Source organism: Grammomys surdaster, unplaced genomic scaffold (assembly GCF_004785775.1).
Source record: "Grammomys surdaster isolate TR1022 unplaced genomic scaffold, NIH_TR_1.0 100, whole genome shotgun sequence".
Taxonomy (NCBI): domain Eukaryota; kingdom Metazoa; phylum Chordata; class Mammalia; order Rodentia; family Muridae; genus Grammomys; species Grammomys surdaster.
This window is the reverse complement of record NW_021604579.1, coordinates 13768034-13783058: the sequence shown is the minus strand read 5'-3', so window position 1 is coordinate 13783058 and position 15025 is coordinate 13768034. Positions and strand designations below refer to the sequence as shown.

General features: G+C 37.6%; 1 protein-coding gene across 2 annotated transcripts in view; it reads right to left on the bottom strand.

Moving 5' to 3' along the window:
- Positions 1-15025, bottom strand: part of Prkaa2 (protein kinase AMP-activated catalytic subunit alpha 2) — a 64340-nt gene that overhangs the window by 10830 nt on the left and 38485 nt on the right. For both annotated transcript variants that reach the window (XM_028786442.1, XM_028786449.1), the window contains exons 3-6: positions 9574-9667; positions 8829-8973; positions 6536-6623; positions 4183-4407 (exon numbers count right to left, since the gene is read on the bottom strand). In XM_028786442.1, the coding sequence (XP_028642275.1) occupies positions 4183-4407; positions 6536-6623; positions 8829-8973; positions 9574-9667 (552 nt within the window). The remainder of the gene's footprint in view (positions 1-4182; positions 4408-6535; positions 6624-8828; positions 8974-9573; positions 9668-15025) is intronic.

Here is a 15025-nt window from a genome sequence, read left to right as displayed (position 1 = left end):
GAGGGAGAGGGAGAGGGAGAGGGAGAGGGAGAGGGAGAGGGAGAGGGAGAGGGAGAGAGAAAATATAAATGAGGACATAAAGTTAGGTGTGTGTGGAATAAGGGAGGAGATGGGGAGAGTAAATTAATATAATAAGAATACATCAAAATAAAAAGTAGTAAATTTTCAAAGAACCAAGAGTATTTAAGACAGTATCTTATTACATTGCCTAGGTTAGCCCCAAGCTTACAATCACCCTGCCTTTTAGCCTCCCAAATGTTAGAAGGCATATATAGGTCAGCACACTTAGCCAAATTTCAAATTAACTTGATTCTAAGAGTTGGGGAAACAGGTCCATTGGGATCAGTGGCTGGCCTTCCTATCCAACTTGGGAGTTTCAGGCCACAGAGGCCTTTTCTCAAAAAAAAAAAAAAAAAAGATTGGATATCACCTGAGGAACAGCACAAAAGCATGGAAGGTTGTTCTTTGGAAACCATACACATGGGTATACATGTAAATGTGTATCTGCACACATAAATATATATACATAAAATTAAGTTGAATAATTGAAGGTTCTGATATCTAATTAATTTTAGACCTCCAAAAATAGCAATCTCACATGGCTCAATCTGGGATTATCTTCTCAGTGATTTCACTATAAATGGGGAATAATTAAAGAACAAATATGTTAGGAATAAGCTCACTATTAGTAACGGGGGGGGGGGGGGGAACAGTATCCATGTCCACAGTTAAGCTTCAAACCCACTGTTTTCAAGGACAGTAATTTTAATACTGCTATTAATGCTACTACTAGGTCTAAAACAGCTGAAGGAAACAAGTCTCAGACTTCCAAGAGCACATTCCTCTCCTGTCTATCACTGTATTTCTGCCGTCAACTTAGGACCTCTCACACAGCAGATGCGAAACACATATTGGAAGAAAAGCAAAAACAATTAAATAAGTAAATAAGTAGAGACATTTTTCCAACGTGACTGCTGAAGAGAATATTGTGCAGACAAGTTGAGCATCTCCAACCAGAAAATCCAAACTCTTAATGCTCCCAAATCTCAAATCTTTTTGCTCCCAAATCTCAAATCTTTTAGGCTCTAAAATTTCTGAATTTAAAGCATTTCTGGGTTTAGGATAAGGGTTGTTAACTGGAAAAAAAAATCTATGCGTATATTCCAAAATCTGAAAAACTGATATGTAAAACACTCGTCTCAAGCTTATCAGATAATTATACCCAATTTCCACAATAACAGTAAGCCACTGAGTATCATAGTATAAAAGAAATACAAAGTATTATGAGAGAATGAAGGAGAAATAAAAGTCACATAACCCATGTAACAATCTAGGATAGTAAAAGGTTCTGAATTCCATTTTTTTCCTTTATAGGTAGTCCAGGCTGGCCTCAAACTTGCTATGTAGCCAAAGCTGGCCCTGAATTTCTAATCCTTTGGCCTTGCCCTTCCCACCCCACCCCCAGTGCTGAGATTACAGATATTCACCACCATATGCAGGGCTGGGAATCAAACCCAGAGGTCTGTGCATGCTGTACAAGAAGTATACCAACTGAGCTGTATTCACAGCCCTTGGCTGTATAATTTAGAACAGGATAATTCACATTATAAATATATGCCACACATGCACATGATCTATTTTAATATGAAAATGTGGTCCATAATTTAAAGTAACTTATACTTAGAAACAAATCGATATATAACTAAGTCATGACACAACCTCAATTTCAGTTTATTGTTTTAAAATGAAAATAATAACAGCTACCTCTGAAAAAAGTCAGTATAACAAAATAGGTTAAATGTATAGCAAAATGTTGTGTATCAATTGTCAAAACTTTTAACTTCTATTCCTTTTGAAGTATACTTTATCAAATTAAAAATTCTCACATTGAAATATTGAACATAAACATAAAATAGTGAGAATTATAAATCTAAGTTATTACTTTAAGTATAGAAATGTTGTCATTACTTTGTGTTTTGGCTGTGAGCTTTATCAAGTAATGGTTAAGCCATCTCTCTAGCCTAAAATATCACTATTTTATAGCACTTCCTATGGGTCAATTAATTCATCTCAATAGATTTATTTGCATTTTTCTTCTAGAGTCTATAAACATATGAATAATTGTTTTAAAATAACAGAATTCTTTTACTATTCTAAATTTATAAGTGCTTATATATGCAAGTACAAATATATTAGCATGTCTGATTTTTCTTCTAAGAAAAACCAAATTAGAAGAACTATTTATTCCAAAGAATTGTGAACAGAGTTTTTCCCCCGTGTTGGTTCATTTCCATAACTAAATCTAGCAGCAATTTTACAGCTGTACATTCTTACACACGAGGCCTGGAACACTGGAATAGGACAGAGAAAGAAAACAATGTTGTGGTTTGAACAAATGTCCCGTCCTCTACAGGCGTCTGTGTTAGGACACATGGTTCCCAGCTGGTGACGCCACTTATGCAGGTTGGAGAATCTGTTAGGAGGTGGAGCTTCAGGTGACAAAACAGGTCACTGGGGGTGGGCCTCTTAGCCTAGCACTCTTTCTATTCACTCTGCTTCCTAACTGCAGATGCAGTGTGACCAGCCCCTTAGGCTCTGCCTTCCCCACCACAATGGACTACTACATCTCCTCAAGCATTGAACCAAAATAAATCCTTTCTCTCTTAAGGTGCCTCTTGCCAGGTTTTTAGTCACAGCAATGAGGAATATGAAAAAAAAATCCATCCTGCTTACAAGAGACATGCAGCAGCCAGCAGGGACCACACCTCAGCCATCCTCTGAATGTTCCATAGGACACACGTGTCACAACATTTCCTCTGGCTTTAGGGGGAAAGGGGGAAGGTTCTGAAAGATGTCAGAAGAGTGTGCTTCTAAACACTTTGAAACCTTAGATAAGACAAAAGCCTTCTAAACAAATAAAGAATGTGTAGGAGGCATTATGTCATTCCTGCCATTACAATAGTTAACTCCTCAACAATCAAGTGATCCTCCACAGCAAATCCACTGGTGGTTCCTGGATCAGAAACGTAACAAAAGTTATTTTCTTAAATATACTAAGTAAGTTACCCATAGTGGGGCTCAGGAAGACAAATATTCCATGTCCTCTCCGATTAGGATTCTAGCTTCTAAATGATAGTATGGATAGAAGGCCAGGAAACTAGAAAGGGGCTCATGAGACAGGAAATTCAGGCTTTAATGGAGAAATGTAGGGATGGAAGCCAAACATATAGGACATAAATGGTGTAAGGGAAAAATACAGGAAGCAGACGGTACAGGGGAAAATAAGGCGGGGGCATGGAAAGTGCGGGTGGGGGCAATGCATGCATCTGAGCTGAACACGGACAGACATGCTTGGTGCTTATTCCCTTAGTACTGTCTTCACACAGCATTTTCACTGCATTAGATACTATCAATAAGGGTAAGCCAGTTATAACATGGTGGTAAGGCTTCAAAAGAAGGCAATGCAGTACATCACCAACCAAACACAAAGTTCTCCACTTTTCACATCTGAAATGTCTCCAGATTCCTGCTAAACTTCCACTTTCAGGAACAGTAAAGGAGCAGGGAAGTAACTAGAAAGGCTCTTAAGACAGTTTGTTCTCTGACAGTTATAATGCGAGAAAGGAGAGGCACACTGAGAAAGAACAGACACTGTATGAACTCGAAATCACAAGGCAAGTGCTGAAGGCTGCCTTGCACAGTCAGAAGCTCCTCCACAGTGTGATGGGACCAGGAATGACTCCACAAAGCTGGTGGCACGTGAGCAGAACGTAAACAAATGATTCAAATGCCATCAGGTGAGAGGGTGCAGAAAATAATGAGGGTCAGAATAATATAATCAAGGGCACAGAACCTAAAGTCTAAGGTGAAGGGTGTGGTGGAGAAGGCAAGATGAGACTCCGGGAGACTGGACCCTTCCCACACAGGCCTAGATGCTGTGCTACTTATGCCAATAAGCATACAAGCAGTGTTAGACATTTGAAAGGTAAGTCACATAACCAAGTTTGCATAAGTCCAAATTTTAAAATTCCTTGTCATTGAGACAGTCATATTATATATAGCCCATGCTGGCCTTGAACTGGAGATCCTCTTGCCTCATCCTCCTGGGTGAGCGCAAAGATTCTAGTATCATTATTACTACTACAATGAGAGAATGTGCAAAATGCCAAAAACTATACTCACCGTATGTCCTTGATAGTCGCTCGCTTCAAGGGGTCCACCTGCAGCATGTGCATCAGCAGAGTGGCAATAGAACGGTTGAGATACTCTGGGATATAAAACACACCCCCTCGGATCTTCTTAAAGAGCGTAGGCACGTGCTCATCGTCGAAGGGGAGGGTGCCACAGAGAAGGGCATACAGGATAACACCACAGCTCCAGATATCAACCTCAGGACCCGCATACAGCCTGAGGAAGGAAAGCACAAGCCTAAGTGTGGGTATCATTTCACCTCATTGTTAGTATCCTGCTTGTATACATGATAAATGCAAAACCAACTTGGTTATATTGCTATTTAAGGTCTTCACTGAAATACATACCAATTTCCAAACCTCAATAATTACTCTTCATAGAAAGTTATCAGCCCAACTAATTACACAAATTTGTCAAAAGATTTATTTTTATTTGCTAAAAATTAGTTATTTGTGCTAATTAAAATTTATTATACTTTCTGGCCAGGCAGATGATGCATGCCTTTAATCCCAGCATTCGGAATGCAGAAGCAGACAGATCTGAGTTTTAGGCGAGCCTGATCTAGACAGTCCCAAGCCATCCAGGGTGACATGGTAAGACCCTGTCTCAAAAACAAATCAGCTAACAAACAAACAAAAAAATTTTACACTTTCTGTCTTATTTCTTTAAGGACACATTAAAGTAGATAAGCACAAACTAAAAGAAAAAGAAAAAAGAAAAAATAATATATAGTGCTTCACCTCCCAGCACAGAACTACTACAAGAAAGAAATGATTATATAACAGAAATTTTGCCCTTTAGCACACATTTTAAACAAAAATTGAAATATTAAAGTACTAAAACTAGTACCATATAGACAATGTTTAATTTGTATAGCATCTTTTCTAAAACATTATTTATTTATCTTTAAATTTTTATTTTAAATGTATGAGTATTTTAACTGCACCTATGTCTTGTGTGTCTGATACCTAGAGAGCTCAGAAGACAGTGTCAGACTCCCTAGGAGTTGTGAGCCCTCGTGTGGGTACTGGGAATCAAACCTGGGTTCTCTGAAGAGCAGTAAGTGCCCTTAACCATGAAGCCATCTCTCCAGCCCTCGTATGACAAAATCCCTACTACTTTCTTTCAAAATCATTGGATAATTCATTGGACTAAGGCAGCTTGGCTCTAGACAGACAGCTGGGCTCTGGACTGACAGCTGGGCTCTGGACAGCTTGGATCTGGACAGCTCGGATCTGCACCACACACCTCTCACTATTTTTGTCTTGCCTTTCTTCTGTACTACCATTCCCAACAGCACATTTCCAAAATCAAACTCTGGTCTGAGGTAAAAGATTTCTACATTTCCAGTGGAAAGAACATAATCTGCTTACTAGAGTGCTGCCCCTAATTTACATCATTTGCTGTATCATCCAAACACCTTACTAAATAAATGTGTTCCCTAAAACTGATCAGCTGAAATTCTAACCTCAAACCGATGGTGTAAGGAAGAGGTTATTTTGGGGAGATCTGGCCCTTAGGTGGAACTCTCATAGAGAAGGTTAATGCCCTATAAAAACTACCCCAGAGAGATCCCATTACCCTTTGACCACACACGCTTACGGTAAGAGGCAGTGGGCTGCGAGGAATAGGCCCTACACACCAAATCCTTGTGGAGCTCCAGAGCTAGGCCAGGCAGGCTGCAGCTGTTCATTAGGATGGTGTATGGTGCTCTCCAGCAGCCCAGATGAACTGCGGCTCAACCTCTACATATAAGCACCGACTCGGTATTCCTTTCAACACATTCTGGTAACTCGTAAAACAAGACACTAGTCACTCTGAAATGGCTTCACTCTATCTCTGCAGCCTCTGTAAATATGTCTAAAGTACCACTGAGCTAATCACATGAGGGACTTCACAGTCTCCACTTGTGTAGTTAAAATCCTTGAAATCATATTGTCACCCAAATTTTACTCTTCCAAACACAGAATATAAAACAACTGCCTGGAAACTGTGTAACACTATTAAATAACTATGTCTGATAAGTAAAGACAATGGCTTAAATTTTAGCAAATCTTTACAGCTACCTGACATTTTCTAGAACAGAAAATAGACATTGCACAACTTGTCTCTGCCTTCACCAATAAGCAAAATACATGAACATATGTTTTACAATCAAAATGCCTAGACACATGTATTACAATGCCTACATAGAGTTTAAAAAATTAACTATTCTACCTATAATAAAAAATAGTAAATGATTCTTTCTATTATGTTAAAAATCCTTTCCCAAAGGAAATATAATTAAATGTTACCAGAATAGATACAAGGTCACTAAAAGCCTACTTATTACTAAAACTATTACCTTCCTGAGATGACCTCAGGTGCTGCATAATTTGGCGATCCACAGCTAGTTTGTAGAAATTCACCATCTGACATCATATTAGATAGTCCTGAAAATGAGAGCAATTTATCAGATGCTGAATACAGAAGATACAGGTAAAATTATAATGAAAATTCTCAATTATTGCATGCTTTAGAAATCATATTCATTATTTATGTTTAAATGTAATGGTGGGTGGCAAGATAGCTCAGTGGGCAAAGTTGACAACCTGAATTCAATCCACAGATCATACAGAGAGGTAGGAGAGAATTGACGCTGAAGGCTTGTCCTCTGACCAACGGGCACATCTGTACTCTCTCACACATACCAACAGACATCATACACACACACACACACACACACACACACACACACATCTTTAAATTAGTGTGTTACTAATTAGAAGGTTGCTTTTAGACTAGAAAGAAATCATTTTAGGGAACGCACATCTTCACACAGAACACTAAAGAGCACCACATGTGTAGATGGAATGCACCTCACTACATGAAAACTTTTTGACCCATTTCACACACATACAAAGGTTATTTGAAATTATATTACTGTTTTCAAAAATAGAAGCACCATATATTATCTACTTCTCTATATGAAGAAATAAAATATAGGCTGCTACTTAAAAACCAAACAAAAACTGCTTTTAAAAGTCTTTCTTAAAAGGTTGTAATTGGACATTACATCTTTAATGCCAACACTCAGGAGATAGAAAGGTGGATCTCTGTGAGTTTGAGGCTAGCCTGGTCTACAATAGCAAGCTGCTGCAGACTAGCCAGGGCTATATAGTAACAGTCTATCTTTTTTTTATTATTATTATTGTAAATGTGGGAAAAAACCGTAGCGTTGCCCTGGAGGCTTTCCATGCCTCTGGTCCCAGTAACTCGAGAAGGTCTGGAGTTCTAAAGGCTGGAAGCTTCTACTACGGCAGGCCCCAATGATACGAGAAAGTCCATGGGTTCCAAGAGTTTTATTGCCATGGTGTGGTAGTTGGATCTGGATGTGCAACTCCCTCCCCAATCTAAGCCAGGGCAGGCCTACCTTAAATAGGGGAGGGAAAAGAGGAGGGACTGAGAAGGAATAACTTAGTTTAGCCACACCCCTTGGCCTTTAGGTAACTCATGAATATGCAAATCACTTGAGGCTGAAGCCTGTAGTCACACCCTCTCTAACCAACCTTGACTGCAAGGTGTAGATCAAATGGAGATCACCAAGTGTCAGGAGCCTGGATTCTGGGAGCACAGAAGAACAGATGCCAGTCCCTCTGAGGCAATGGACACCTGTTGGGTCTCCAGGGCTATTTCCAGCCAGCGCCTCGACCAAAACCAGCCATCCAAAACCAGCCATCCTATCACGGTCCTACATGTAAATAGATAGCAGACCAGCTCCAGCTGATAAGTGGGCTGGTTTCCTTGGAGATGGGGTCTCACTGCTATCCAGGTAGAGCCTCCTGTTTCAACTTCCTGGGAAAGGTTTATAATTAGAGAGCTTTGATTCGACATAGTAAAAATAATTTGAACCAAACCTCCAGCTGAAATACTTGCTAGAAGAATTTAAACAGAAATAGTAAAGCTAGTTTAAAGGCAGGTACAAAACAAACCCCTGGAGCACGTGATCCTGAGGGTCATATCCTGTCTTCTCCTCCAACATCCACTGTGGCAGCCTTCTCGGGGTGTTTAGGCCAGAAAGTGTACGGTGATTAAAAATGTACATTTTTATCTTGTCTCTTACCAAAAACTAGTATTCCATTTACTCAGTTATTAGATACTGCCCTAAGACTTAGAGGTCTTACTGAGGTCAGGTCAGAAGCAGCACAAAGCTTCTAAAGCTGAGAACAAATGTTCACACACTTGCTTATGTAAATTTATCAGGGAAAGCAGCCACTGTGTCAACAAACTATTAAAGGAGTTTGAAGCTCTTTCTCTTCCCAGCACCCCCTCCCTCAAAAAAACAAAAAACAAAACAAAAAACAAACAAAAAAACCACTAAAACAAACAAACAAAAAACCCACAGGTACCATTTCCTTAGGAGGAAAGGCATGTTGAGAGGATCTGTCTTGACGTGGGCTTCTGACATGTTTTCTAGAAACCTCAGTACTATTTAAGTGGATTTAAATAAACTAAACAGGCCAGTGTGAATTGCAGTCAATCCCTTTTCATGGTACAGGATTTGTGAGGGTGGATGGAAAGTTCTTAGTTCTGTAGGAGTAGATACTGGTCCGTTTTAAAGGTACGACACAGCTCTGAGCAACCCTGGATTGGCATACCAAAGTCAGCTATCTTAGCGTTCATCTGGGCATCCAGCAGCACATTCTCTGGCTTTAGGTCCCTATGGACAACCATATGCCTGTGACAGTAATCCACACCAGACAGGATCTGCTGAAAGAGCCGCCGAGCTTCCACCTCTTCAACCTAGCATGCAGAAAAAAAAAAAAAAAAAGAAGCTGAGTCAAGACGATCTGGGGCATCATTTATTATGCACTTCAGTTTTGTAACCAGTCTAAAGATAACTGATCAGGCTAATTAAAATTGACTACGTAGAAATCCAACAAGTCAGACGATGAAAAACCAGCTAAAATCATGCCAAAGCTCAAAATAGTATTCAATGAATTTTTTTTTTTGGGGGGGGAGGCTTCGCTGCATGGCAAAGATGTTTAATTTTCAACCAATATTAAATATGCACAATGTTTTGGGGGAGTTAGTAAAACCAACTAAAACAGAACTTATATGAAAATGCTAAGAAAAGAAAATAATTGAAGCTTCAAGATAATTTTATACAGAACAGATTGTGAAAAGCACAAGAATCACTTGGCGATTAAGTGTGATATAGTTTCCAAATCAGGACTCAAAAGGCGTACTTCTCAAGAAAGGAAATATGTCTTGCACGTGTAGTGCAATTGATGCTACAGAAACAATTAAAGCACTGAAAATATCTCTGTGGTTAGCTACTACCAATTCTTTCCACTTTCTTAGCTTGGGGCTGAGAGATATACTAGAAAATATGTCACTCACCCGCCCATGTCTGCAGATGTAGTCGAACAATTCCCCTCCGGACACATATTCCATTACCATAAAGAAGTCTGTCGGAGTGCTGATCACCTGGTAGCTTGTTCAGAAAATTTTAAAAGGGGGTTAATACAAAATGGGGCTCCTACAAATAATCAACCTCATCTGCTATTTTTGTTACAATTTCATATTCCAATATTTGTATAATATTGTAGGATGGCAACAGATTTTACAATGTTATCAAACTAATTCCAGTGCCATTAAGAATGGAAGGAGATTACAAAAGTATCCTACTTCCTGAGGCTTATAGGCACCCCTTCAGATTTCTGCTTTACAGATTCTTGTTATCTTTAAATTCGTCACAAACTAAGTTTGTTTTTTTTTCTATTCGTCACAAACTAAGTTTGTTTTTTTTCTATTTTAACAAAAAATTGTTTAGTCAATACAGATAGGTATTATATGCTTTGAATATTCTTAGACATATAAAAATATATCACAAAGATATATACTCAGCAAAATTAAATAGGCAGACAAATCATCCTCTCTTAAAAGTGGCTGGGGGGAGGAGCTATATATTGAAGCAATTAGAGAGACACGCAGATGGAAAACTACACTATATACACTTGCTTTGGCTGTGATTCAACCAACTTTAAAAAACATTTAAGAATCTGAGTGTGTGGCACAGCCCTATATGTATTCCTGTACTCAGAAGTCTGTGGTGGAAGAAATCAATAACTTAGAAACTAGCCTGGGCTACAAAGTAAAGGCTTTTCTCAAACATACACACATGTAACAACAGAAGTTATGAAATACTACAGAAAATCTGAACTCTGACTAGATTACTAATAAGACTTATTATGTTTTTATTTTTAGATGTGATACTGATTCTATGAATGACACTGGACAGTTTACACATTAAAAATACTTTGACTCTGCCTTAGATGATCCAGTAAAAAAAAGATGAGGGAAGGAGATAAGCAGCGCCTGCTGACCCTGAAGCTGAACGCCAGAGACATGGGCTCATCACTTCAGTTTAGTACATATTTAATGGTTTTACAGTAAAAGTGTGTGTGTGTGTGTGTGTGTGTGTGTGTGTGTGTGTATGCATACATGTGTGTGCAGACACCTAAAGCTGGTCTTATTAAACAAGTAGTAAGAAATCAGCTTAATTTTACAAAATAACATTTTTCTCTGAAAATTATTACTTCTACACACACAATTTTACAAAATCAGATTTTTGAAAATGAGTTAAAAAGAATACTAATGTTTTAAATGAAGATTACTTCTAACATTTATACAAATGGATACTGTTCTACTTTTTAAACTACATTATTTTCTTTATAAAGGATTCTCTATAGTCTCAATTATGAATACTGTTAGTTTCATAATTAGTTATTATTTAAGGCTGATAAATATAGCAATAAAGACTTTGCTGGCTTCAAGTTACTCAGGAGAATACACGAGGAGGAGCTGATGCCAGTGCCCAGGCAATCTCCCTTGATAGAGAATTTGTTAGAGTAGGGAACCCTTTGCTATTTTGTCTACCAATGGGCCATATTTTATTAACGTGGAATAAAGCAAGTAAGTTCTAGCTGGTGGTGGGCTGGGTTACTAATAGCCATCAGGTAGATGCGTTACATTCTATCTATATTAAGAGAAAGCACATCATATGTAAATTAGACACATGAAAAGACAGTCTGTAAAAATATTTTTTTCTTAGGTTTTGTTTTTTTGGGTTTTTTGTTTTGTTTTGTTTTTTTGTTTTTTCTTCTCCGGGGGGGGGGTGGGGTTTTTTTTTTTTTTGGTTTTGTTTTGGTTTTGTCCTTGAGATAGATGTTATTGCCTCAAACTCATAATCTTCCCTCCTTGGCTCCCACATTCTGAAATTACAATTGAAATTACAGGGCTAGCCTGGAAAGATACTCCAAATAGTAACCTTTAGTCTTTGAAGGACACAAAGGGCCAGTAGCCCATTTTATGTAAAACAAATGGCTATAAAAGAAATAAGTTGAGACTATTTCACATGAACTGTGGAAAGGCAACTTTATTTAGAGCTCTTGACAGAAGTGCTCTGATAAAGGCTATTTTGACAGGTACTGAGTGATCAAATAAACTAAATACAGTAGGCAGAAGCATCCACTGCTACCAACTCATTTTTCTGGTCTGGTTTATTAATTATTACCAATCACATATGTGCTTATTCATTCTGGATGAGGCATGGATAAAATGAAGAAACTCAAATAAACTTCGCTGGTGATCCTTTGGAATACGCAAGTCTTCACTGGATAGTGCTGGGTTGAATTGTCTCATGAAGCTTCTAACTTTATAGCACATGCTATCACACATAAGGCCAGTTCATAGCAATGAAAACTGATGCTACCATGTGTGAGCCAGGCATAACTAATCAAATAAGGAGTCTTAATTCTTAATTGAATCCCTTCTTGCATTGGCCCTATGTGAACCTAGAAGTTGGATCCTCTATGGGGGAACTTGCAGTCTAGCTATAGTTAGGCATTGAACAAGGATTCTCTTCAGACACATATCTGAGCTTCAGGTCCTGTTATCTCTGTCATTTTTCAAATATGAAACCCACAGTTACAGTCTCACTACTTGTTATTAATCATGCTTAATTTTCCTCTGCTGCAGCTCTTTCATACAGGCTATTTCCACTGACCTGAGTACCTTCGACAGGGTATTAGCCATACCTTCGAGTTTAGCTTACAGGCAACCTCCCAAGTATAAATGAGGTAATTTGCATGCATGGACACATATACAACTCATATCTCTCAGTTTGTAATTACATGTTTCATAATGATGATAATGTGATTAATGAGTTTGCATTTGGAAAAGTACTTACAACAAACTATTTAAATTAATGTAGAAATTACTACTTTAAAATATGTAAATAGCTTGAATCAATACCAGAATGAACTGAAAGTAAAAAGAAAAAAATGGCAAAATTTCAACCAATAAAGTTTCAGTTAATAAAGGGAAACAATTTTTGGGAACAGAAGAGTCCTTAGGAAAACAGCTTCATATTAAAGACTTGGTAGGAAAGGCAAGTTCCTAGGTTATTAAAAGGTAACTTCTGGTAATTACATGGAAATATAAGAAATATAATGAAGAATAATTATCACATATAACAGCATTCTTTTAATGTGACAAAAATGGAAAATAATATGCAATAGGAAATTTTTCAGAAACGTTTTTAATTAAGAAAAAAAAAAGCAGGGGGCTGGAGAGATGGCTCAGAGGTTAAGAGCACTGTCTGCTCTTCCGGAGGTTCTGAGTTCGATTCCCAGAAACTACATGGTGGCTCACAACCATCTGTAATGAGATCTGGTGCCCTCTTCTGGCCTGCAGGATACATGTAGGCAGAATGCTGTATACATAATAAATAAATAAATAAATAAATAAATAAATAAATAAATATTTTAAATAAAGCAATTAGCCAGACAATTTCTAAGCAATGTCTAGCTGGTCAGGTTCCATTCATGTTTATACAATAAACACACAAAGTAATATATACAACTCAAGGACAAAAGAAATCTTTCTGAAGTGAGCCAAAAATCAACATTTATGCACATTGCTGTTCAGTGGTAATGTCTATAAGGACTGTAAAATGTTATTTATATTGTCAAGCATATAGAGTAAGATTTTTCTTTAGTTATAACTCAGCCATATAAAAATGTAATAATTATTCTCCTGGTCTTTTCTTAGCTGATTACTGTTTTTAATAATATATAATTGGTAAATACAAACCATTACCAAGCAGTAAGGCAGGGCCTTGCCAATCCCTCCCATGTGTCCACACAGAGAACCGCACATCGCTGCCACCCCTACCCTCACCCAAGAAAGCCACTATCCTGCTGAGGCCCATTCACCTTCTCTTGCTTTCGTTTTACTTTATTTTGATATATGAAAATATATACATACATATTTGTATATTTATAAACAGTGATTCATATTCATAGACCTAGCTTAATGGTTTTATGTTTAAAATGGTATATATCATATGTAATATTGGAGAATTCTTTGAAAATCAGTCAACATTGTTGTGTGCCACAGTCCTATTGACCATTATATAGCAGTTCACTGTATTTATCTGGTTATTCCCAGAGCCTATTTCTTCATTTCTCTGCCACAGAAAGGTACTGAGCTTATTCCTACAGTTCTGCTATTATGTGCAACTTGACCATTTTTGTATATGGTAAGATTCTTCTCTTGCTATATACTGATGAGCTGAAAAGAACTGCCAAGTTACAGTACATGCAAATGCTCTATTTCAGGAGCCAGTTGTTTTCTGAAGAGAGTTTAGTGATGCTAAAAGGACTAGAGAGCTTGTGGAATATACAGTATCTAGTACTTGTAAAATCTCGTACACACTTCTTCTCCAAGAAATGCCTGTGTCTTTTGGCAAATTTTATTGGATTGGTTATAAAAATCAATTATTTCCATAACAGTCTAGAAAATAGGATAAATATGTACTGATTACTAGCTTTATAAAGCATACCTTCTGGCTACCAAATTACACTGAATTTGCTTTCGTTTTTCTCTATAAACAGATTAAATGGACAGATCAAATGGACATCTCCTTAAAATGTAACTGTACATGTGTATATGCATGTATATACACAAAATGCAAAATCACTATCAGACACACATTTAGAAAACCGTGAGTATCTGTAAATATCCAATCAGAAGGCTCCTCACAATGTTCCTCCTTTTTTTGTTCTTCATTTTTAAAATTAGACCCAAACACCATCCATATATTTTAATTGGTTGGTCTATTTTCATTTATAGGTTGCTCATAGTTTGTTTTCTCCAAAGGACATCAGTGGTTTGTCCTTGAGAGGCTAAGTTCAATTTCACTACCCATCCTTTAGAGCATCATGATGAACACTGCATAACTCTTATTAGAGCTGGGGAACTGATCAGATTTCCATCTCATTTGTTTAACGACTAGACTGCATGGTACTGTGCACTTCTAGCCAAAGAAACAATGTCTCTCCTTCTGAAATACAAGTAGCCATTGCTATTTAGTCTAGATTCGTCAATTCATTAACTAAATATCAAATTACCTTTTTATGCATATGGGCATTTTGTCTGCATGTATATCTATCTGCACACCAGAAGGGGACATCAGAGCCTACAGTTATAGATGGTTGAGGCTGACACGAGGATACTAGGAATTGAACCCAGGATCTCTGGAAGAACAAGCAATGTTCTTAACCACTGAGCCATCCCTCCACCCCTTAAATTAATAAAACTTAAATGCTGTAATATTTCAACAATCTAGTAATAAACTGTAGTGCAAAGAAAAATTTCACTCCAATATTCCTCAGAGTAAGTTCAAGATCACTACCTAGCAAGTTCAAAGACATTTTCGGCTACATGGAAAGACCCTGTCTCAAAACAAATGAGTAAACAAAAACCAATGCCTCTGTAGCATGCACCA